This window comes from Malaclemys terrapin, chromosome 9 (genome assembly GCF_027887155.1).
Source record: "Malaclemys terrapin pileata isolate rMalTer1 chromosome 9, rMalTer1.hap1, whole genome shotgun sequence".
Taxonomy (NCBI): Eukaryota; Metazoa; Chordata; order Testudines; family Emydidae; genus Malaclemys; species Malaclemys terrapin.
The window spans coordinates 101,426,454-101,451,228 of record NC_071513.1 but is presented as its reverse complement, the minus strand read 5'-3'; the positions used below and the strand labels follow the sequence as shown (position 1 = coordinate 101,451,228).

Genomic DNA, 24,775 nt, shown 5'->3' with positions numbered 1-24,775 from the left:
ATCACGAGGAGTGGGCTCTCTCTCTGTTCCCTGGTACACTAGCAGGGTTGGGGGTGAGTGGAAGTTCATCCAGACGCTGTGCAGATAAAGAGGGAGCTTCAGGCTCCAGCAGTGTCGATCTGACATGTCTCGCTAGCTCTTCATCCTCTAAAATGTAGATATATCTTTTTTAATTACAATAAAAATAATAACCCTATGGAAACTATTTTTTCATACCTCATGAGAGAGTCATTCCTCAGCTGTTCTTAAGCACTGTTAATTAAGACAACCTGCTGAACCATTTCAAGTGGTCACATGATAGATGGCGCTTGACTCTCCGCCTAAGCTGCGGCAAACAGAATGTGAGTTCAACAGGAAGGGGGACTTTATGTGGCTGCAGGATGGGCCTGGGCAATGGGGCAAGCCACCAAGAGCAGTTGCAAAGATGCCAGCTTTGGAGTGCTTCAAAGCTCATCTGTTCTTCATCAGTTGGAGACGCCTTTCTCAATGTTCAACTGCAAGTTATTGGGTTCAGTGGTGTTTACTTACCCAGCCGGGGAGAAAAATTCCCTTGGCTACAGACATTACTGAGTGAAGTCTGGTGGCTTGTGCTGTGTAGGGAGGGGTCTCACTGGCTGATCATGGTGGGCCCTTTGGGTCTTAGTGTCTATTAAATGGGTGGTTTAGGAAGAAATCTATCTTGCCCTGATACAGGATTGACTAGAGACCTCACTGGAAGCTCTTCCACACCAAGTCAGTCTCCTCGTTGATGCCTTTGGTGGCCTGAGCCCTTTCCTATGAGTAGAGTGTCCACTGTGAATACCGTGCACCATGCTGGTTGCCTCAGCTGAGCAGACGGGTGAGTCTCCAGCCATGGCTTGTGTTAACAGAGTCTTTCTTTGGCTTTTAATAGGTTGAGGCTGAAGACCAAGTCTTGGCAACTTTCTGTGGCAGGGAGACTACAGACACGGAGCAGGCCCCTGGGCAACAGGTGGTCTTGTCTCCGGGTCCTTACATGGGCCTCACGTTCAGATCTGACTTCTCCAATGAGGAGCGCTTCACTGGCTTTGATGCCCATTACACAGCAGTGGGTAAGTAGCCCCTTTGCAGAGCCCCTGGCTCTCCGTCATTCTCTCTTCTTTATCATCTTCTGATTTAGTCTTGACCCCTGCAGTGGCAAAGTCTGTTGCGTGCACCATGGGCTGGGTAATAACACGAGAGGACTCCATGTTTCTAAACCTAAACTGGTTCTTTATTAGGAAAACTATTTACAGAGATTCTCCAACTGCAGCTAGCATTCCAGCCATGTGCACACAGACTGACTTGCTGGTGCCTCTTCCTAAGTCTTCCCCCTCTGCAACCTCTACTCTTCCCTCCAAGTTCCAGGCAGGTTGCTACAGAGTAACAGATAGTCAGGTCGGTGTCTGTCGCTCCCCAAAGTGCCCTCAGATTCTGGGAATTGGGGCTTCAGGCTGATATACCAGCCCAGCTCCTGCGCTCCAAGACTGGCCCAGCATCACCTTTCCCTCTCCTACACTAAGGAATCCACAGTGAGATTATCCTACCCTCAGCCCTCAATTTTGGGGACCAGGCTTCAGACCCCTTAATCCACCCTTGCATATCAGCTGCCATTTGGTGATGTGGAGAGAACTTTTAAAGGAAATTGTTCCATCTACTATTTATGGCTGCTCTGAGAGACTCTTACATCCGGGTGACATCATGCAGTTACTCCCGAACTATGCCGATGTAGCTGAGAGCAGAATCTGGCTCGAAGCGTTTAGAAGGCAACACACAGTGATCAGAGCACTGGGAGACAGAGGGAACAGCCTAAGCATGTCCCCTTGTAACACACATGCACACATAGCCCTAGGGCCCTGGTCCCAGCAGTCGAATTCCTGCCCTGCGGGGGCACTCCATTGATAGACAGTGAGTTGCTGTTACAAACAAAACACTCGCTTTTGGCTGGACGGTTGGATGTGTAAGGCGGTAGGATCATAACCTCCATCCCCCCAGCCCCTACGCGGTGGTCCAGGTGTGCCGATTGCCAGGGCAGGCTGGTGCCTCCTTTTCTCACACCAGTCAGCCCTGTGCTCACCCGTCGTGGGATGGTCAGATGTGGGCTATTGCTTCAGCCCATTACAGATGAGCTATGAAATCTGGTTCGAAACCGCATCGCCATTTGGTCTGAGTGCATCCTAGCTCCTCCTCGTTGCCTGTGCCGGAGGGGGGTGGGGGGTCTCCCGTCTTGGTACCTGCCTTTCTAACGCCCCGCTCTCCTCTCGCTCCCCTGCAGATGTGGACGAGTGCCTGGAAAAGAGCGACGAGGAGCTGGCCTGCGATCACAACTGCCACAATTACATCGGGGGGTACTACTGCTCCTGCCGATTTGGCTACATCCTGCACTCCGACAACAGGACCTGCAAAGGTACGGCCCGGCTCCGGGCTCTGCACATCGGGCAGCAGGGACAGCTCATGCCGCGCTCTCTGCCACGCTGGGGTCTTCAGCCCTTATGGCAAATCTGCCCTCCCTTGCCTGTGTCTTCTTTCCCTGGGACTTGGGGAGCACGCTGGGCGACACCAAAGAAAAGACTGACCTTGGCCCAAAGAAGGCTTTATCTTCGGCCTTGATCGTGCATCAGGACTGGCCAGTGCAGATTCCTGCGACCGCACCGAGCTCCACTGCTCACGAGGGTCTCAACACGCTTGTTTGGAGCACACCTGTAAGGGGGCTCCCTGCCCCCGAGCAGCATGCAGGGGTTACGGCAGGGAAGGGCCAGTGGCTCCCCGATGATGCAGAGCCACCAGCCAACTTCCCTGGGAGTGTATGAGGGTTGGAGCAGCGATGGGAGCTGTGAGAGCAGAGCAGCCTGGGGATGGAGATGTACTTCCATGGATCCCAGTAGATCTTCCCTGCGTCCAGCACTTGAGCTTGGGATGCGCAGAGCACTTCCTCTCAGCAGCGATGGGCCCGATTCCCCTCTGGCTCGCACCAGCATAACCCCATTGGCCTCGGCGGCACCACTCCTGGTGGGCGCGGGTGTGCATGAGATCAGGTTCCGGGCCAGAGGTGCCCTGTCAGCGAGGTTAGGTCAAGGTGTTCTGAGGGGAGATTGCCCAGGTCTAGGACTAGGAGACAACACGGGGTCCACAGGAGCATTAGCTGCTCTACGGGGCAGCAGGCCGGATTTGAACCCTGGGCTCCGTCCAGGACCAAGGGTCTAGCCCAGAGAGGCCGGTTGCTCAGGGTTCCCGTGTGCCTTTCAGTGGAGTGCAGCAGCAACCTCTTCACCCAGAGGAGCGGGGTGATCACCAGCGCTGATTTCCCCAGCCCCTATCCCAAGAGCTCCGACTGCCTGTACCGCATCGAGCTGGAGGAAGGTTTCCTCATCAGCCTGCAGTTCGAAGACAGCTTCGACATCGAGGACCACCCGGAGGTGTCCTGCCCCTACGATTACATCAAGGTGAGCTGGCTGGGCTGGCCCCAGCTCTGGGAGATCTCCGGGCACGAATCCCCCCACATTACCTCACCTCCTAGCTCATCGGACCACCAGCGACCCAGGCCCAAGTGGGGACAGCCAGTGGGAGCGGAGCCCGCTCACAGCAGGGCTGAATATTTACCAGAGCTCCGCCCCGGACAGCTCCGGCTGAATTTAAGCCCTGCCTGCAAAACTCAAAGCCCACCACTGAAGATTTGCTCAGGTTTTACTCAAGCAAACTCCCTCCATTCCCTGAGTAAGAACAGAGCCCCAGCTCACCCCCGGTTTGCAGCACCCCCTGCTAGTCCAGCACTGGAGCCCGCCTCGCACCCCCAGCTTTGCCCGTGCACCCCATTCCTGAGCCGTCACACAGCACCATGGCTGGGTCAGTCCTGAGCGTCTCATGGACCCCAGCCTGCGTGTGACCTTGCGAAGCCTTTGAGATTTGGGCAAAGATTCACTGGAAACCAGTGAGCAGTGCCCCTCCTTGTCCCTGCCCCGGCATTTCATAGAGGGGCTAAGGGTCTATATCTGCAAGGCCTCCGGGTGTAGTGAGAGTAGACCCACGCGCCAGCCCCAGGTGTAGTGAGACCCACACGCCAGCCCCTGCGTATAGTGAGACCCACACACCAGCCCCCGGGCATAGTGAGACCCACACGCCAGCCCCCGGGCATAGTGAGGATCTGAACTCTCTGCATTAGCTCCTCTTGTTGCTCCTGGCAGATTAAAGCCGGTCGGAAGGAGTTCGGCCCTTTCTGTGGGGAAAAATCTCCAGGACGTCTAGAAACCCAAAGCAACAGCGTCCAGATCCTGTTCCACAGCGACAGCTCAGGAGAGAACCGAGGGTGGAAGTTATCCTACACGGCAATCGGTAACTGCTCTGGCTTCTTCCCTTCACCGTGCATGGGGGGCTGGACCCTGTGGATGGAGACCAAGGCTCCACCTGGTCCCGAATCCTGTCTCTGACAATGGCCAAGGCCAGAGACTTCAGGCAGGGGATGGGATAGATCTTGCATAATGAATTTAACTGAGCCATCCTGTCCTTTGGACGGGGACTTCTCCCTGAGCGCGGCTGTGTCCTCAAACATGGGGACAGGGGTCTCCCATGATCCTCACTAGCCAGTGTCACTGCACATGCTACTGCTAATCAGACAAGCATCAACCCCCCTGTAAGGGACCTTTCTGGACCTTACCAAGCTCTTTATTGACCTCACTAACATCCTGCAGCAGCGAGTTCCAGAGGTTAACCCTGCACGCTAAATGGGCTGCCTTTTTAATTTCATGGCGTGCCCTCCCTCAGTAACGTCACTCCGTGCCATTGCCACAGCTGTCTTGAGCCAGGCCTGGGGAATGGCTTGAAGTCTGTGTGCAGCCTGCCCGGCAGCGCAGCCCAGACTGGCACGCAGGAGCCTGCTGGCCTGGAGGGTGTCACCTGTCCACATTCAGCGCGGCTTTCTGGCCCCCTCTAGTGGTGGCGGGCCCGCAGAAACAGGTGGCGGCAGCCTGGGCTAATACAGCTAGGTAGTGGGCTGAGCTTAGGACAGGCTTTTGGATGCAAAGGTCCCTAGGGTCAGTTGCTGCTGCTGGCATCTCACCCAGGGGCGCAGCATTGCACGGAGTGGCCCACGGGGGGACCTGACCTCGGGTGTGTCTCTGTGGGGATGTAAAGGCAGCAGCTCTGCTGGGCTGGCGGCGGGGGAGTGTTTGCCGGGCCGTGGTAAAGCCTGTCTCTCTGCACCGCTCCCACTGCGGAGTTCTCTGCTCCCTCCATTCAGAGACTCAGGCTTTGGCAATGAGGACGGTTTCTCCAGCTCCATCTCTTCCCCAGCCTTCACCCCCCGCCCTAATCCTCCTCCTCTGCATGGTGCTGCCCAGGAGAGGTCACTGAGCCCGTGCTAATCAGTGCAAGTGTCACACCGCCCCACCCACGGGTGAGCCAACTGCTGGGTTCCTTGCTCCCCCCAGCGGCTTGCCCTGACCTACCAGCCGGATGGTTCAGTCCCAGCCTGGTACACGGGGTGCCAATCACATTGCAGGTTCAGCACAGCAGGCAGCTCACCCCGGGCATTAGCTTAGCTGCAGGGACCGACTGGCCCCGCCAACAAATCTTTTTGCCACTTGGAAACCACGTGGATGTACCTGACTCTAACAGCAGCAGTGCCGAGCATTGGGCCACTGGGAGAAACAGGAGGTCTATGCTACGTCCGCAGTCATCGGGCCTCATCTCATCCAAAACATTAGAAAATAGCCAGGCCAGGGCGTGGGCAAGACAGCTCGGGGGGGATTCCAAAGGCAACCCACTAGGAAGCAACGATATCTGTGCCCCTCGTGACACGCCCCTCTGCCTGCAGGTCTGGCCCAGTGAGAATTGCTGAGTACTATTATCCTAACAAACAGCTGTGGGTCCTGGAATTTCAGAACAGCCTCCATAGGTTGGGGCTCCCCCCACGCACACTCTCGCCAGTCAGTCAGCGTGGTCTTTCTTTGTCCCCCCCTCGAAGGGAACCCGTGCCCACTGGTGCAGCCGCCAATCAACGGGAAAATCGAGCCCTCGCAGGCCACATACACGTTTAAGGACCAGGTGGTCGTCAGCTGCAACACCGGCTACAACGTGCTAAAGGTACAAGAGCCACTGGCTTTGATCTGAGAGTTTGGGGCAGTGGGCCAGGTTCTCTTCTCTCTTACACCAGAGGAAACCTGGGGCCACGGGGGGCGCTCCACGGGTCTGGCGTTCGCGCCAAAGGCAGGTCCTTATTTAAGGACGCCTACAGTGTTCTATGGTAATGAGCCAAAACCCGGGCACAGGAGGTCAGGTTAGATGATCGGATGGTCCCTAAACGCTCTGAAACGATCCCGGGATGGGCGTCGTTGCCACAGGAGGCTGCAGGTGCCCCCTGCAAGGCCCCAGCGATACATGAGCAAGCCGCCTCATTGTCCTAATTGGGCCAGCTTCTCTGCTGGTCTGACTCTACCGCAGCCAAGAATTTGGCTCTCCTTCACTAAGAGGTTCCCTTCATTTCAAGGCAACCGGGCTCTTCCATTATCTCATTTCCTTTCCTCGGACAGTGCTCGGAAGGGAGAAATTAATTAAACAAAAGCTCGTCAAACTCTCCCAGAGCAAGAACTATCCACAAGGGCCCACTACACTTACATCCACAAACTAGCCACTAAAGAAGTGGGACGAGAGAGAATACAGCACGTCCCCCAACTACCAGCTAGACCTCTCGCCCACGCCAGCTAACTACCTACAAATAAGCCAGACGCGAGGCTTGGCATCTTCCCAAGAGACGGAGGCACCTGGTGTGCCGCTGTCTGTGATGCCTCCCAAGCCAAGCAGGGCTGGTTCTTTGGTAGGTGACCTCCACAGAGCAGCTGGTAACTGAGGGAAATGTTGAGAATCAGTGGGTGGAACTCTTACCTCTGAATCAGTACTGAGCTGTCCTCAGCTCTACCTACCCCATCCCTGGGGCTTCATAAAATGATCTCTCTCTCTCTCTCTCTCTCTCTCCTTATATAATCTGTCTCTAGCATCACTCCTACATCCCAGTACACTAAAACCCTATGATAGGTTGCTCCATCCTCCTCTCTAGGTTCTAATACTGCGCCCACTGCCATCATATTTGAAAACAAACAAACATTTCTTTTCTAATTTTCTTTCAAACTCAGTAAACTGAGGGGTTCTTAATGAAGAGGAAACTCTCTTTGTTACTGGCTTGTCCAGCGAGCAGCGTCTCTTTAAGGTGGATAGCTGGCCCGGTCAGACATTGGGAAGACGAGTCTTTGCAGTGGGAGGGGAAGGTCCTTTGGCTGCGTGGATAATGGTTTTCGCTTGTCCCTTCCGCCCAGGATAACATGGAGAGCGACTCCTTCCAGATCGAGTGTCTGAAGGATGGAACATGGAGCAACAAGATCCCCATCTGCAAAAGTAAGAAACCCGCCCCCCCTACCCCCCCTCATCTTGTGCAACCACTGAACGCTAAATGGAGCTACCGTGCCAGGCTCAGAGTGCAATCTGCTGCTCAGAGGCACCTCACCAGCCAGGGTGGCTATTAATTATACCTCTGAAATCCAGGTTGGCTTTTTCTCCTAAACGGAACAGAGGTTGTGCCCAATGCCACAGGTTGGGTGTTTTATTTTTTCCCTTGAGTGACTTACTAATGCAATTGGATTTCCAGGCTGTTTGAGCTTCTCACATCTCAGACGGCCAAGCAAGCCACAGCCTGGCACATCTGAGTAAATCTTCAGCCAGACATCCAGTGCCCCTTGACATCTGTGGGAAGGCTCCAGTTAACTTTTCTGGGAGCTGGATCAAGCCCGAAAGCAACTAGCAATGGGTGGGGGGGATATGGAAAGGTTCAGGTGCCACTTAAGACCTTCTCAGAATTTCTTTCATTCACAAAATCTGGGTGGAGATCTCACCAGAACAGTCTTTGTTGTGATCGTTCCGCTCCTTCGCTTCTACTCTCAGCTGCGGGGAGCCGAGTTCTGGTGTGAATCTGGACTTGCCCAAGTCTGGGAGATGTGTGGAGCTGGGTGGATGGATGTGGTTACTCTGCCCATTATAGACATAAGGGCCATTTGTTAAATCTGAATTTCTTGCCAGTTCGGGGGGGGGGGGTTCCAAACCACAGCTTTGGTGTGGTTCTAACTCTACCCAGAACTAGGCAATGCAGAGACAAATCAAACGAATTAGAAATGTTGGCCAAATATTTTTGCAAACCTCAAAAAAAAAAAAAAAAAAGTTCCATTTGAAGGAAAGCGTGAAGACTCACACCATGCCTATGCTACAGACTTTGGTCGACACAAGCTGCGTCGGTGGACAGCTGCCAACGTTAGTATACCGCTTGTGCACGTGCGTACCTGACTGCTTGCACACAGGGGAGAGCTGGTAAGGGGCTCACCAAGCTGAGCTTCGCACCGTTCAAGGAAGTCGTTTTACTTCATCACCATAGTGGGGCGCTTATATCAGCCAGAGACGAATTTGAGTGTAGACACTTGCACAAATAGGTCCGTGCAAGGCGACTTATGTCGACCTAACTTTGTAGTGTAGACCAGGCCTCAGATCACTTCTTATGTCTTCTGACCCAGTTCCCCCGTCTCTGAAATCAAGCTAATGAAATGCACTATTTACACCCTTCATCCCAATTATTTTTTTCCTGCAACCACTGGCTTTTCTCCAGCATGCACAGCTATGGCTCTCCTCACTAACGTCTGCCTTTTGAACTAGTGCCCTGGTTTCCATGTCAGGGAACGTATAGATTGCTTAAACCCGCATGTCCTACTCTCATGCCATCTACAGGTGGCTCTTACAGAACAGGAATAGCGGCATCCCCAGGGTTTTAGGACACTGGGTGGTACCAGGTTGGCAGTCCAGGCTCACTCTTGTGCTGCAGGTGAAGCGAAAAAGGAAAGGTAAATGTTCCTCCAAATGATCAGCTGAGTGAAATGTTCAAGATTAAAAAGCTAGTGCCAGGGTAAGGAGCCTTTGACCTCAAGGTCATCGGTGCCGATCCAGCTCAGGTCAGAGGTAACCAAAAGGCATCATCATCTGACAGTGGCCAGTGTTAAATGAACTGGCAGAATCCACCCCAGGGGCATGTAGGCATGCGTGCAGTTCTACACTTGCGTACCAAATGATGTCCTCTATGCAACACGACCTTACACATATGGCACTTGCGAGGTCATGCTGTGCGGAGAACGCCGTTTTCTTCTAGAAAATGGCATCCTCTGTGCGCACTCGGGGGCCGGACGGAATTGCACCTCCTGTCCTGGGGCATGCAATGCATGCGTTGCACACGCAGACGGCACGCCACTGGTCCACCCAGTTCCTAGCAGAGGACTTGTGTGCGTTATGAAAAACACCATCCCAATTGGCATTAGCTGGCACCCGAATGTTGGCAATGTCAGCTTGGAGTCTGAACTCCCCTCTGTCCCCTCTAGGTAGTCTGTCAGGGGCCTGGTCCCCCTGCAGCCCCCATTTGGGTCACGTCCTTACTTGGGCTGTCATCATTCAGGTTGTGGATGTTAACATCACCGGCCCAAAGACAGAAACCCAGCCCTCCAGCTAAGCTCCCCTGGAGTTCACCCCCACCAAGGTTAAAGGCAGAGAGAAAATTAAACAAATGAGTCCCAGACGAGTCCCCAGCCTCTCTTCCTTCAGGCAGTCTTGGGCAAGCCACAGTCCGGCTCAATGTCCTCTGCTCAGCCACCGGAAAGGGTCTTGAGGTGACTGTTTATAGCCTGGCTCTCCTCTCAGGGGGCCTAGACAGTCTGTGGTCATGGGAGCAGCCCCTGCCTTCCATCAGGCCTCGCCCTGGGAGCTGGAGACTTGAGGTCTGTCCTCATCCCAGAGCAGCCTTTTGCTGAACTTTCACACCACTCCTGACAGGCCGGGCAGGGCTCGGTGAGCCCAGAACCACTCCACCATCCTTTCCTGGCTAGTGCAGGGTTTGCACACCCCGACACACAGCCCCGGCCCGGTCAGGTGGAGGCACATGGGGCAGTGTTGGGGAAGAACGCACCAAGCTGGTGCTGATCTGTGATGAATGGAGGAGGGCTTTGGCCTCCAGAGCAGAACGTTCAGAACCGTCCAGTTTAACTCCTCTACACGAAAGAAGTACCACCAATCCCCAAACACTGACAGTTTCCTTTATGCTCCGATGTATTGAACTTGCTGCCACCTATTCCAGAGCAGAGAAGAGGGAAGGGTGGGGGAAGTCAGCCGGTCTCCCTCGCTTGGCAATCACCATTCAGGAAGTCTCGAGGTCAGTAAAAGGGGTTACAACTCCAGCCACTGCAAAACGTTCTACTCACACTGAGAGCAATGGCAGCCTGGCCTGAAACCCTTGTGGGACTCTTTGAACCTTGACTCTTAGCCCCTATCATCCATCTAGCAACCAAGCACACACTTGAGGAGAGATCATAAGAACGGCCACACTGGGTCAGACCAAAGGTCCATCTAGCCCAGTATCCTGTCTTCCGACAGTGGCCAATGCCAGGTGCCCCAGAGGGAATGAACAGAACAGGTCATCATCAAGTGATCCATCCCCTGTTGCCCATTCCAGCCTCTGTTTGCCAGAAGCTGGGAGACACCATCCCTGCCCATCCTGGCTAATAGCCATTGATGGACGTATCCTCCATGAATTTATCTAGTTCTTTTTTGAACCCTGTTATAGTCTTGGCCTTCACAACATCCTCTGGCAAAGAGTTCCACAGGTTGACTGTGCGTTGTGTGAAGAAACACTCTGGTGGCTGACCAGAGGACCAAGGTAGGTTTTGTTGGTTATGGATGGAGGAGCTTCCGAAGGCTTTGGGAAGTAGCGCAGCTTGAAGAAGGCCCCTGCATTTTGGAGGTTGACCGGAGCTCTTGGGCTTCAAAATCACAGTTACAATGTCACGGGCACGGACCCCGTCCTAAGGTTTCCAGTAGATCCAGCCTGTGGCTAGGCTGGGCATGCTGGGATTGCCGCTTCTGATCCCATACCAGCCCAGGAAGCTCACTCCCAGCCTTTGATCTTTGGTGGAGCTCGGACCAAGATCCCGCTTCAATCTTTGGAGTCTTGGGACCCATTCGGCTGATCAATCCAAACCCCTGTGTGGAATCATGGATCCAAATCCTGTGGCTTGGACCCTTCTGTAGCTGTGAGGAAACATTGCCTCTCCCCCATCTACTCTCTCTCTCCACACACCCATGTATATCCAGGATGGGCGCCTAGGATTCTACTCTCTTGCTAATCCATGCAGTTGCTTTGAGCCATAGATGCACATTTTGGCTCTTGTTCCTCTCTTGTATTGGTGACACTTGGGAACAGGGGACACTCTGAGGACCCAGAAACGTTGCTGGCTGGAGTTTTCCTGATCCACAACTTTCTCCTCGCAAATATCATTGCGGGCGGGATCTTTATTTGAAAATAATAATACTACAGGCATCTGCAGAACCCACTGCATGGTGGTGTTTGTAAGGGTACATTTTGGTTTGCAAATCTCGCTGAAGATGGAAAGCGTGACGCTGCTAGAATTGCTAAACATGATCATATCTTACAATATTGTCTTTGAAGCGTGTGGAGCAATTATTACTGTAAAATACAAAGGAATGCCCCTAATTCAGTCAAACCTTGAGTTTCCAATTCCCCTATTACTATACCAGTCTCCCACTGATTTTGTTTGGAGCTCTGCTTGTGCGGAGACTGAAAAAAAAACTAGAACTGGCTGGAAGTTTTTCCTCACAAATGTTTTTCCCCCACCAGCTTTTGGACCAAAGAGAAATTGTCATCAAAATCTTTTCAAGGTTTCGTTGAAAAATTGAAACCCCCAAAACTGTCAGTTTTGGTTGTAAAAAAAAAAAAAAATGGAGGGAGGGGGGGAAACTGTTGTCAATTAAAATCCCTCCAAAGAAAGAATCGATGAAAAAGATGCACAAAAATGAAACTTTCCCCCCAAAACATTTGGCCGTAAATACATAGATTTTGGACCGAGCGCTAATAAACACTGATGGGGGAGCTGACTTGGGCCCAATGAGGAAAGTTTCATTGGAACGGGAGCTGGCCAAGCTGGTGTGGGCTGCATCCCACTGGGGATGTCAGCACAGTGAGGCCAAGGAGGATGTGTGAAATGAGGAAGCCCATAGAGGACTTTTACTCCTCTAAGAGAGGTTTCCCTTTAAGCAGATTCCATTGCACTGTAGTGCCTATAGATTTTTAATAGAGATGGATCCCTGTGCACAAACTCCAGAGCACAGCAGTCAGTGTGTACAACCCAAGCTGCCTTTCACGCTTGCTGAATTGATGCCGCGGAGCGTTAACAATTTCTGGTGTTATTGGGCTGTTTTTCCTGCATGAACTTCCTCTGCTCATCCACTGATTCTGCTTTCTCTCTCTCTGCTTTCCTCTTTCCCCCCTTCTCCTCTGCTTTCGGTGCAGCTGCAGAAACAACCGACCCCCGGCCAGAGAGAGGAGCTGAGTCGGACCAAGCGACAGCATGAGCCCGGGTGCCATCAAGCCACACCCCTTAGAGTGGCCAGAGTGTCTCTTAGACGTGTCAGGGAGTCACTAGGGCTCCAGCGGGGTATCCCCACCCCGTCACCCTTCCTGACCTGTATGGGCCACAATGGGATTCATCGCTGCTGTACGTACGGGGCTGTGCGCTTAACCCCTTTCTGCCCGGCCCGCGCTTAACTCCGGAAAGGGAAAGAAAAAACAAAACTGAAACGAATTCAAACGCTCAAGCCCCCGCCGGAAAACAAACAAACCACCCTCTAGGCTGCTGGGAGACATAACACACGCCCGGGAGCTCGCATCCTGGCGCTCTCCACGGACACAACCGCTCCTCCCACTCCATCCCAGCCCCGCTCCCCACTGCAATGAAAGTCCTTCTGCACAGCTTGCCGGCCTTGTCTGTGCTTGTTTTGTTGGCTTGGTTTAATTTAACTCTTTGCTCTCTGGGTAAATCTGGGAATCTGTTTCAGTGTAATGAATAAGAAACGTTCCTCCCTCTAGTCTAGCTAAATAGCATGAGGCAAAAAATGCCAGCCTAGGTCAGCATGTTCCAGTGCATTTCAACCCCCTGCCCCCAGCTCTTTGGGACTAAAAGGTGCTTACAAGATAGATCCACGGGGAAGCTGTCTGTGATCACAAGTCTCTTTAACCTGCTTTTGCCAGCCCAAAGCCCTGACACAACTGGACTCTTCATGGTTCCGTGCTGAGGGTTCCAGCTCCTTGCCACCCATCCCAGATCTAGCAGAGACCTCCAGGGCCAGAGAGCACTGGCTAGCAGGAATTGGGGCAAGGGCTGGAACCATGCTATTGGGGACAGAAAGGGGGAAGAAAATAGAGCAAGCCAGGGAAAGGAGCGGGGGAGTTGGGGGGGGGGAAGGGCTAGGTGGTAGTGATGGGCATGGGCAGGGGAAATGATACACCGCAGCGGGAGTGATGGGGAGAGAGTGGATGAAGATGGGCTCTTGAGAGCTTCCCTTCATCTGCCCCACATGGGAGGACCAGCAGATCTGTCTTCTCTTTCCTGCCATGGGGACCGGCAGCAGTAGACCCCCATGGAAGAAAAGCTACAGAATTCATAACTACCTTCACCCCAAGCCAAATTCACTGTCCAGGTCAAATGTATCTTACTGTGAGAGCCCCACACTTCTGGACATACCTGCTAAGGCCCCATCCCCTTTGCTCTGTTCCCAGGACTCTGCATCTGCTAGGTTGCTGAAAGAATGTTAGGAACCATTAGGAAAGATCAATTAATTATAGATCAAGAATTAGAAAAAGTACAGTGAAGGGCAACACAAATGATTAGGGGTCTGGAACAGCTTCCATAGGAGCAGAGATTAAAAAGACTGGGACTGTTTAGCTTAGGAAAGAGACGACTAACAGGGATATGATAGAGGTCTATAAAAGCATGACTGGTGTGGAGAAAAAGGGTTATTTACCCCTTCTCATAACATAAGAACCAGGGGTCACCCAATGAAATTAATAGGCAGCAGGTTTAAAACAAGCATAAGGAAGTATCCTTCACACAACACCCATCGGCCTGTGGAACTCATTGCCAGGGGATGTTATGGCCAGAAGTATTAGTGGGTTCAAAAAAAGAATGGAAAAGCTCACAGAGGATAGGTCCATTAATGGCTATTAGTCAAGACAGTCAGGGATGCAACCTTATGCTCTGAGTGTCCCTAAACCTCTGACTGCCAGAAGGTGGGATTGGACGGCCGGGGATGGATCACTCAATAAATTGCTCTGTTCTGCTCATTCCCTCTGAAGCACTTAGCACTGGACACTGTCGGAAGCCAGGATACTGGGCTAGCTGGACTATTGGTGTGACCAGCATGGTTGTTCTGGGGTTCCTGGGGGCTACACTGTGACACAAACCTCAGTAATATTTAAGGCCTGGAATCAGCATTATCGTGAAGCCTCAGAGAGCTTCCCAACGGGGTAGTGCCAGGCCAGTGAAAAGGGATCTTCGCGTGACTGAGAATCAGGACCATGGAGTTTAACTTCACCCCATACCACCCGAACACCACCTCCCTGCAAAGGCTGGCCTGAGGCAAACCCTGCGTGTACGAGTCACAAGGCACGACATTTTCCATCCATAATCCAGTGCAAATTCTCTTCATAACACAGGCACCCGGAGGGCCAGGAATCAGGTTAGGTCATTCTTATGAAGGGTACAAATGGCCACTGGGTCACAGGTTGTACCGACTGTCTCCTCCAGTGGCAGCGGGGGGTGGGAGCAGACATTGTGAGGGGTGAGCAGAGGAGAAATAGATCCCGGCTCTAGATTCTGCAGATTTCAACACCCTGAGAAGGCCACATCCTCAGGCCATTGCTGCCAGCACCACTCCGCACCACTCGTGGTTCATGAGGAAGGCCTGTGACCCGGCACGTCTCTGGCAGCTTGAAGCCCTTGCTAACTGGAGGCCTTTTCCCCACAGCGGGCAGCATGAGACTGAAAGGAGGAGGAAAATCATGATGATGGTGCAGAAGAAGCTGCCATCTCTGGATAACCATTGTCTCTCCATTCCTGACCCTCCCCTTTTGCTGTCCTTCTCCTACTGCAAACCCACCCTCAACGACTCCTAACCAAGTCTGCTCGGGTGCCACTCAACTCTTGCGCAGTGTTTTGAAGCAAAGGCCCAGCGACTGGGGCAACTGAGTGTGCCCAGGCCCGGAAGTAGCGGCAGTTGAAGGCAGAGGCCCTGGGAATGGCGTGACAGCATTACCGTCATCCCCAGTGGTAATATCTTGTGGGGGGCATTGATTGATACACGCTGGTAACGCCATAATACTGCTGCATATGGACACCTGAATGGCCAGGGTTGTCTGGGTCCCTTCTAACTCCTGATGGTAAAGGGTTAGGGCTTTCTGGTCACCAAGGGCATAATCTGTAGTCTCAGCCCAGATGGCTTTGACATCCAGGAGTGCCACAAGCAAAGGCAGAGCGGAGAAAGAAGACAGAGTGGGTCTGTCTGGAGAGAGATGTTCGGACAACACCACCCTACCCCTCTTTGTTTGGTGATTCTTTTCCAAGAGGCTCATTGCTCACCTGTAACTCAGAGCCTCTACCGAAAACCAATTGTGTGGAAGACCGAGCCAATGCCCATCTCTGCCTGGGCCCTCAGCTCCCCCAAGCAGGTACCCGAGGCTTAGCAGGTAAGAGAGCGCTGATCTTAGAGACCTCACCACAGTTCTTGTAGCCAGTTTGACTGTAGTCTATGAAAGTTCTGTTCAGCTTAGTAACTACAGGTGGTTCTCTGTGTGTGTACAATGCCTAGTTCAATGCAGCCCTGGTTCATGACACGGGTTCCTAGGTGATACCCTAATACAAACAATAGTAATTAACAACAACAGCATACGTTTCGCCTGGGCTTTCCTATAACACCCCGTTGTTACTGCTCATGGTCAACAGGTCACCACCAGGGCCGACTGCCGGGGTTTTGCCGCCCCAAGCGGCGGTAAAAAAAAAAAGAAAAAAGAAAAAGAAAAGCTGTGATCAGTGGCACTTTAGGGGCAGCTCCACCATGCCGCTTTCTTCTTCGGCGGCAGGTCCTTCCCTCCAGCCACCGAAGAGCCGGACATGCCGCCCCTTCCCCTTGGCCGCCCCAAGTACCTGCTTGCTGCGCTGGTGCCTGGAGCCGGCCCTGGTCACCACAGATGTTGATTAGCCCCAGAGTTATGACAGCCGCCTCCATTTCCATCCCAAACGTGTTGCCACTTTAAAATGTGACAAAGCCCCAGCCAGGAAGATACAAGAAAATAAAACGGCAGGGGAGGAAGTTTTGAAGTGATGTGGGGTTTGTCTGGTTTTACCGTGAAGTTCATTTTTTTCCTATAAGGGCAGTTGCGTGACTCAGACATCACAAATGTGGCCCCTTGGCTGATTATTATTTATAGAGCGCTAACCATGTGCTATGCAGCTCAGAGACAACTATGATGTCCTTGTCCAGCAGAATGGGCAGTCTTGATATAGAATATCAGGGTTGGAAGGGCCCTCAGGAGGTCATCTAGTCTAACCCCCTGCTCAAAGCAGGACCAATCCCCAGACGGATTTCTGCCCCAGATCCCTAAATGGCTCCCTCAAGGACTGAACTCAAAACCCTGGGTTTAGCAGGCCAATGCTCAACCCACTGAGCTATCCTTCCCCCCTTCTCAAGTTGTAGAATTCGCAGAGCTTGTCTTAACCAACGTGTTAGCTCGAAGTATAACTTGAGTGTTGCTGCTACCCTGACTCCCATCCACGCACACAAATCTCTGCTTAAGTTCAGTGGGGCTTTAAACTGACATGTTTCAGGCATGGTGGAAGCTCAAGTCTTACTGCTGCCCCATCTACTAATGCAGTGGGCATGGGACTCCCGCTGGTGTTAACACAACTCATCAGCGGCTGACCCAATCACGCTGTGTTGCCCTGGTATTATTCTGCAGCGTGGCCGCTCTCACTGACGCTATGCTAGCTCATCACTTCAGGGTGGTAACAGTGGAGACAAAACCTAAGTCTCTGATCCTTCAAACACTTCCTAGCTGGCGTGGTGCTTGCTAGGGGAGTCGTTCTGTTGGTTTCTGGCAGCGCTTGCAGGGCTGAGTTCTAGACAAAGTGCGGGATGGGGTACAACAAAAGCCCAGCAAAGCCGCAATGCGAGTCAATGGATAGAGCGGTGGGCTCGGCTCCAGGACACGTGGGTTCTCTTCCTGTCTCTGACCTGACTTACTGAATGACTTCGTACCAGGCGTTTCCTGCCTCTGGTCGCCTCCCACCCTGTGTCTGTCCGTCTTCTAGTCAGCACGTAAGCTCATCGGGGCAGGCAGCATCTCTCGCCCTGTGTTTGCACAGTGCCGAGCATAGTGTGGGCTAAGGTATCATAATAAGTAGCAGCCCATTGAGAGGATCAGAATTCAGAGCACATCCTGCTTACCGCACCAAGTTGCCATAGGATCTTTAAAGATCAAGTGGCCTTTTTCACAGGCTTTACGTCCTACGAAAAAGGCAGTTGTAGGGGTTAGTATGAGCAGGGGCTGCCCTTTGAACATCCTGCCCTTGGGTTTAGATCATTAGTTTGCTCTTGTGCTGGTTGTTACGTTCCTGGGGCTGCATTGCTCCTTCTAGTGATTAATTTGCTGCCTGACAATTCTACGTATTTGTCCACCAGCAACTGTGCAGCCAGATAAAGCTACTGACGTGTTTAGCAGGGGATCCTCCCTTGTCTGGGCCCGGCTGGTCATGATTACACCAATGCCTGCCTTTCCCAGGCTCTGATGGGAATGAATACTCAGCAGGAAGCAAGGCAAAGTGTCATAACTGAGTGTCTACAAGCTCTGAACATGGTCAAATCTTTTGAGAATCCAACCACGGCCCAGGTACCGAGCTCCACATGCAGTACTCAGTCCAGCAATGGCATGAGCCCTTCGCAGTTCATTCGCAGAGTTCCCGTGATGCCATCAGAACCCCTTTGACACACATGTCTGACCGGTTAGCTCCTACTCACCTGTGCAGTATTCATTCCCTAACCAGGAATATATAGGGATTTTATGGTAACAAATCCATAGCTGCCTAGTGATTTCAGTTAACACTACAATACACACCACAGTCACTCAGACTTTGACAGCAATAGCAGGGCTAGAACTCAGTCTTCTCATCCCAAAGGCCAGGCCCTACCACTGGAGCCAAAAGAGAATCTCCCTTAGCTATTAGCAGTATAATGCCTATGACACACAGTTGAGCAATCCAGTGCAACACAAGGGTGCATGAACACACTGGCTAGTTCATTGCATCAGTGACCTGGACTTCGACAGAGTCATATCTGCACACAGACTGACTGGAGTTACGGTTCATCACAGGAAACCATTGCCCTATGTAGGGATGGAGTGGGCAAACTCACAGAGGGAAGGGTCGGTAGGGGGCATATTGCAAGGTGTTGTGTGGCGAGGCTAAATCGTGAAATCATGGCCTGTTGAAATCAATGCCAAAATTCCCACTGACTTCAACAGGGCCAGGTCTTCAATGGGAGTGATTCCAATGGGAAAGGGCTGAGAGGGCCTGTTGGAAGGAAAGGGAAAGACGAGGAACTAAAGACAGATATACCCCTCCTCAGTGCCCAAAGGGTTAAAACCATCTCACTCGCACACATCCCCACCTGCTGCCGGCCTAGCTCTGGGGGGGCTGGCAGGCCAGCTGACATACAACCCCCTTTCGAGCTCCCCCAGGGGCAAGCCATGCAGCAATACCCAACAGAGGCAGTGGGCAGAGCCTGCTACAGCGGGATATGTACGTAAGCTACTAAAAATCTCCTTTCCTTGTGGACTTTTAGTTGCTGACTGCAAAGCACCGGTGGAGCTGGAACACGGGTCCATCACCTTCGCCACGAGGAACAATCTCACCACGTACCGCTCAGGGATCCGGTACTCCTGCCAGCAACCCTACTATCAGATAGCCCCAAATATCACTGGTGAGACCATCCGCCGCTGGGGAAGGGGCTGTGGCCACTCAAGCGGGGGTGGGGCTCTGAACAGGGAGAGCGGGCGGCATGCTCATGGCTGGGCTAGTCGATGTGCACGAGGCTAGTGTTAATAATAAGCACGCATCTGCGGAGCATTGTGCAAATAATCTAGGGGGTATCTAAGTGTATCTATTACATAGATTGGGCATAAGCTTTTGTGGGTAAAAAACCCCACTTCTTCAGATGCCTGGAGTGAAAATTACAGAGAGGCATAAATTAGGGTTACCATATTTTGTGCCTCCTAATGGAGGACACCCCCGGGGGCCCCGGCCCCGCCCACGCCCCCGCCCCAACTCCGCCCCCTCCCAAAGTCTCCGCCCCCTCCCCTGCTTCCCGCGAACATTTAATTCGCGGGAAGCCTGAAGCAGGTAACGGGGGTGGGGGGGGGGGGGAGGAGGCGCGGCCCAGGCTGGCCCCCCCGGCGGCCCGGCGCACCCCTCGGCTCCCGGCTCCCAGCCCCGCGGGCCCGGCCCGGCTCCCCGGCCCCGCGGGCCCGGCGGCCCGGTACTGCGACCCTGGCCCGGCCTGGCCCCTGGCCCAGCACCGCGCTCCTGGCCCGGCTCCCGGCCCGGCACCATGCCCCCGGCCCCGCGACCCCGGCCCCGCACAAAGAGGCCCCGTCTGAGCCTCCCGATTTTCCCGGACATGCCCGGCTTTTGGGGATTTCCCCCCGGACGGGGATTTGAGCCCCCCAAAGCCGGACATGTCCGGGAAAATCCGGACGTATGGTAACCCTACACTGGCACATGAAGAGAAGGGAGTTACCTTACAAGTGAAGAACCAGTGTTGACAGGGCCAATTCAGTGAGGTTGGATGTGGTCCACTCCCAATAATTGATGGAGGTGTCAATATCAAGAGAGGGAAAATTGCAGGGAAAAATCTCCCTGGACAGTCAATAACAGATTTAAAAGTAGCCATCCTTCAACAACAACAAAAAACTCCAAAAACAGACTTCAAAGAGAAACTGCAGAGATACAATTCATTTGCAAACTTACCACCACCAACTGGGGCTTGAATAGGGACCGGGAGTGGCTGGCTCACCACAAAAGCAATTTTCCCTCCCGGTATTGACACCTCCATTGAAGCCAATCAGTATAAAGCATTCGGCTGCCAAACCCAGAGTGTGCATGCAAGAGGATTGCACCGATAGAACTAAATGGCTTTCCAACCTGACTCCGTTAAATCAGGGCTGCAGCAGGGTGTGAACCAGCCCTCACTGGCGCACACCACTGCGGGGACGCTTGCCGGGATGGCGGTTTGAAGAACCAGTCTTTCCCTCACAACAGTGGATTGAAATGCGTTAGCCTCACTAATGTTAGTGGGCTCAGTGTCAGGGGGAAATGTAACAGCCTGTGATATGCAGGGGGGTCTGTAATAGTGCGGGACTCACCCTGCTGCGCCTCCTGCTGGTCTCTGTTGGGAATTAGCTCTGCCAGCCTTGGAGCGCCCTCTGCAGGCCAGTGATCCGCCTTGCCGCTGGCCCCATGTCCCTCCCAGGACCCCGGTGCCCCTTTCCTCTGGGTGCTGCCCCCTGGCAGTAACCCCTCAGTCTTAGGGTCTCCCATCCCCACGGAACACCCACGAATAAGGCCATTGCCAGTCACCAACTAGTCCCCACGCCCTGGGGCAGACTGCATTATACGCCACTCATCATCGGCAAGGCTGGGTTTGGACCTACTGCCTTTGCCTACCCCTTGGCCGCCCTCTGCAACCCCCAGTATCTATTTGCCTTTTGCTAGGCCGCAGCCTGGGGCTTTCCAGGCTGGAGCTCCCCAGCCTGTCCCCAGCCCTGCTCCACTCAGGTACCCTGTCTCTAGCGCCCTGCAGCCAGGCCCATCTCCCTCTACAAACAGAGACAGACTGCCTGAGCTCAAGCCTTTATAGGGCCAGCTGGGCCCTGATTACGGCATGGCCCCAGCTGAGTCTGCTTCCTCCCAATCAGCCCAGGCATCTTGCCCTTCCACAGCCCTCCTCCAGGGCTGTTTTAAACCCCTCAGGGCAGGAGCGGGTAACCACCCCGCTACAGGGTCAGACTAGCTGCTCTCCTGGTCCTATGGATCTGACACAGGGCCTGATCTTCAGAAGATCTGAGCGGCCAATGCTCCAGACAAAGTCAATGGGAGCTGGAGGCGCCTAGCACCCCTCCAGGTCAGGCCCCTGGAATCACCGAGAGACAATACAATTGTCACAGGGTCGGCTGCTTCCTGAGCTCCCCCTCGTGGCCAGAGGTGGACCTGCGGCATTCTGCCTCTGTTTCCCTTCTTCAGGGCCCTTTAAGAACCCCCCACCCAAACTCATCTCTAGCTCAGCCATTCCCCAAATGGAGTTTTCCAATCCCTGTGAAAGCTGCGCTCCCAGTCGGCCCTCTGGGAGCTCCCAGGCCTTCCCTGCCTGGAGTCTGCTCACTCCCAGCAGCCATTCCCTGCCTTGGCAGGCCCCGGTCTCCCTCCAGCTTCATTCTGGTACCTCTCCCCACACAGCCCCACTCCTCAGCAGCTTCCTTAGAAAGGAACCCGCGGATCCCTGCTTCCACGTGCCTCCTGGGCTCTGAGACCCCACAGGGAGGGACCCAGAGTCCGGACTCCAGTCAGAGTCTGAACATCTACGCTGCAATTTCATAGCCCCGCAGCCCCAGCCAGAGTCGGCTGCCCCGGGCTGGCCACAGCTTCTGCCTTGGGGCTCTGATTGCAGTGTAGAAATACGCTCATAGTACAGCGGTCAGAGCATCGATAGCCTGGTAACATCTCCGCTACTCTCCCCTCTTACGGGGAGTGGTCTGCAGCGACGACAGGTCCCAGCATGCAATGCTTCCAGCCGGACCCGAGCAGCTGCAGTCTGCAGAGACTGAGGCCCGGATCCTCAAAGGAATGTAGGTGTGTCACACGGCGGGAACTGACCGCCATGGCGCCTCCTGCTGGTCATCGGGAATTAGCTCTTTCCAGCCTCTGAGCGCCTCCTGCTGGCCGGTTTCTCTCCCTTGGCTACCAGCCCTGCTGTCTCTACCACCTCTGGCCCCGCATCCCTCCCACACCCCGGTGCCCCTTAACTTGGGGTGCTGCCCCACAGTACCCCCACACTCTGGGTCTCCCCTCCCTTGGGGGAACTCCAACCCCCCTACACCCACCTTGCCTCAGTGGCTACTGCCAGTCTTCATCTAGCCCCCGCTCCCTGGGGCAGACGCAGTCTGTAATGGGCACTCATTGGCAAGGGGGTTGGACAGGCTGCCTCTGCCTATCCCCGGGCTACACCTCTGCAGCCCCAGTACCTCCTTGGGCCTTTACCAAGGCCTCAGCCTGGGGAGTTGCCAGGCTGGAGCTCCTCAGCTCCTCTTGCCTTCCCCAGCACTGCTCTGCCCAAGGTACCCGGTGCTCCCAGGCAGCCAGGTCCTTAGTGAGACTGTCCCAACTCACAGGCCTCTTATCAGGGCCCGCTGTGCCCTGATTGAGCTGGCCACACCCTCAGCTTCCCTCAGCTGCTCTCACTCCTTTTATTCCAGGAGCGGGGTAACCACACTGCTACAAGGTACCTGACTCCCCTGGATTTCAGTGCATGCCAGGGCTCCGCTTTAAATACTCTTACTGCTCCATAGTGATGACAGTGGCATTGCCAACTTCCATCAGCCACATTTGTTCTCACAGCCACCCTCTGGGCACGCCTTGGCACCAGGGGATGCGGCTCGTAGGGTGCCCCAAACCCATCCAGAAAAACAGACCCGCTGCTCCAGGCTAGGGGTGGAGATTGGAAGGATTTGCTCACATCCCAGCCCCCCTGTCCATAATCCTGCTGCTACCCAATCGGCCTCCAGGCCTAGTGTGCAATAACCTTTGGCATGCTGGTTGCTTCCTGGATCAGCCCAGCCCAGCACATCTGTCCTGCACTACTTTATCAGGGACTAACAGCCTGGCAGGGAGAAGCAGATCACAGCAGAGTCTTCGGCCTGAGCATAATGGGCACAGTGCCCTGGGACAGTGCAGGGCTCCGGCCACCACTTGTTTGGCACTAGGACACCGGACAGTGACATGCCACAAGCATTCCGAAAAGGCTGTAGGGGAGCGGAAATCCCCATAAACATCGGCGTGCAGATGCCCCGCGGTGCAGTCTGAGTAACGTCTGTAATTTCTCCATGCCCTGCAAAATCATTTCAGGGGAGGAAGGCAGGGGAGGGGCCTTTCACACAACCCATCTCCCCTCTGACAAACACATAGGGCCAAATTCCACCATCAGGGCACCTTTGCAAGCCCAGCATAGACTCTGGCTCCTAGAATATATTTATGGCAATACCCCATTGGCTGCATGTCTGAACATGCGTAGCTGACCCACAGCCAACAACGCATACACCTGCTGCATGTGCAAACCCTGCATAGGCAACAGACAGCCGGTCATGCAGGTGTGCGTCTATGCTGCCAGTTAACGTTTCGCTTTCTTCCAGGCACGTACACCTGTGATGCTAAAGGGGTGTGGAAGAGCGAGGAGCTGGGGACCAAGCTGCCGTCTTGTCGACCAGGTACCTAGAGAGCTCTGGCATGATGCACCAGCAAACGAACTGCCGTCTCGTAGCAGGGTTGTTTATGCCATGAGTAGGCCAATCCATCATTCGCTCTCCAAGGGGTAACAGAGCATGACGCAACTGGTACAGGTTGGGGAAGGTGGGGGTCTGTTCAGCACAGCTCCGCTGGCTTCACTCCATGGCTGGGGCAGCCCGATGCCTTCACTATACAGTGGTGCCCCAGGTTGTGATCCACAGGTACGTCACCTTAGGAACACCTGAGCAGCAGGTAGGGACAGTGAGAATCCGCAGCGCTGTACACAAGGGATGAGGGGCCTTGTGGCTATAAAGGGCAGAGCAAGGAGCAGTAGCTGTGTGTCACCGAGATGGGGCTGGATTCTGAATACTCCAAAGTCCACAGGAGTTGAGCTCCGGGGGGGTGGTTCAGGGCCATCTCTAATGCCAGGTGGCCAACTCCTGCCCTGCAGGTCACCAGAGGTGTTAACGCGATTGCACTGGTGGAACTTGGCCCAGCACCTTAGAACCTGCCTCAAGCCGCCACCCGAGAGCCCAGCAAAATTCAGACACCCGGCAGGGGCGGATCTTAAATAACGGCCCAACAGCATCCCCTCTGGGGAGTGCTGTACTGGGCCCGCTGAGATCTACTCCGACAGCACACCGTGCTCCACAGACGTTTACTGAGTGGACCCCACTAGGCCCCTGGGTGAGAACTAGCCCCACTTCACAGCTGGAGACACTGAGGCTGAGCAGGTAAGGGACTGGCCCCAGGTGGAAGGAGAGGCATTGTCCGAGGAGGGAATTAGGCTCAGCAGCTGCTAGGTACCCTGCCTGCAGTCAGACCACCTCATACTGTGGCTTCGGTGGCCGATTGCCTAACGCCAGTGGCTGTTAATGCAGGTTTTCTCTGTGTACGCGCACCCAGGATGCAGTGTTTTAGGAGCAATTAGACCCTAGAGTCTGAGCCACAGAGAGAGGCAGCAAAACCGCAGCTGGCTCCTGGGTGAGGAAAGGCATGTATCTGTTCCTCTCCCACCTCCACTCCTCCAGCTCACTGCCTGCTTTGTCTCTGGAAAAGAGAGAACCCCCGACTCTTGCCCTCCCTCTGATTGGCACACACGCCTCACTCCAGTCTCTGGCAAGCATACGGCTTGCTACAGCTGCACTCCAGCCAAACGTGCCCTGCCTTACCCGCCCACCCCCTACGGTGCGTGCCGCTATCTCCTGGGACCCCGCAGGCCAGCAATGATACCTCTCAGTGGACATGAAAAAGGCAAACATTCCCCTCTGCTCACAGCACATACAGCATTGGGCAGAGCTGTCTGCCCT

The 24,775-nt window shown here is 54.1% G+C and overlaps 1 protein-coding gene across 3 annotated transcripts in view; it reads left to right on the top strand.

Annotated features, from left to right (window-relative positions):
- MASP1 (MBL associated serine protease 1) overlaps positions 1 to 24,775 on the top strand; it is a 69,200-nt gene that overhangs the window by 17,448 nt on the left and 26,977 nt on the right. For 2 of the 3 annotated variants that reach the window (XM_054039417.1, XM_054039416.1), the window contains exons 3-10: positions 893 to 1,070; positions 2,273 to 2,404; positions 3,244 to 3,440; positions 4,179 to 4,326; positions 5,957 to 6,075; positions 7,302 to 7,380; positions 18,754 to 18,891; positions 23,372 to 23,446. In XM_054039417.1, the coding sequence (XP_053895392.1) occupies positions 893 to 1,070; positions 2,273 to 2,404; positions 3,244 to 3,440; positions 4,179 to 4,326; positions 5,957 to 6,075; positions 7,302 to 7,380; positions 18,754 to 18,891; positions 23,372 to 23,446 (1,066 nt within the window). Of the gene's footprint in view, positions 1 to 892; positions 1,071 to 2,272; positions 2,405 to 3,243; positions 3,441 to 4,178; positions 4,327 to 5,956; positions 6,076 to 7,301; positions 7,381 to 12,373; positions 12,833 to 18,753; positions 18,892 to 23,371; positions 23,447 to 24,775 lie in introns of those variants that run through there. The other variant, XM_054039418.1, reaches the window with a different exon arrangement.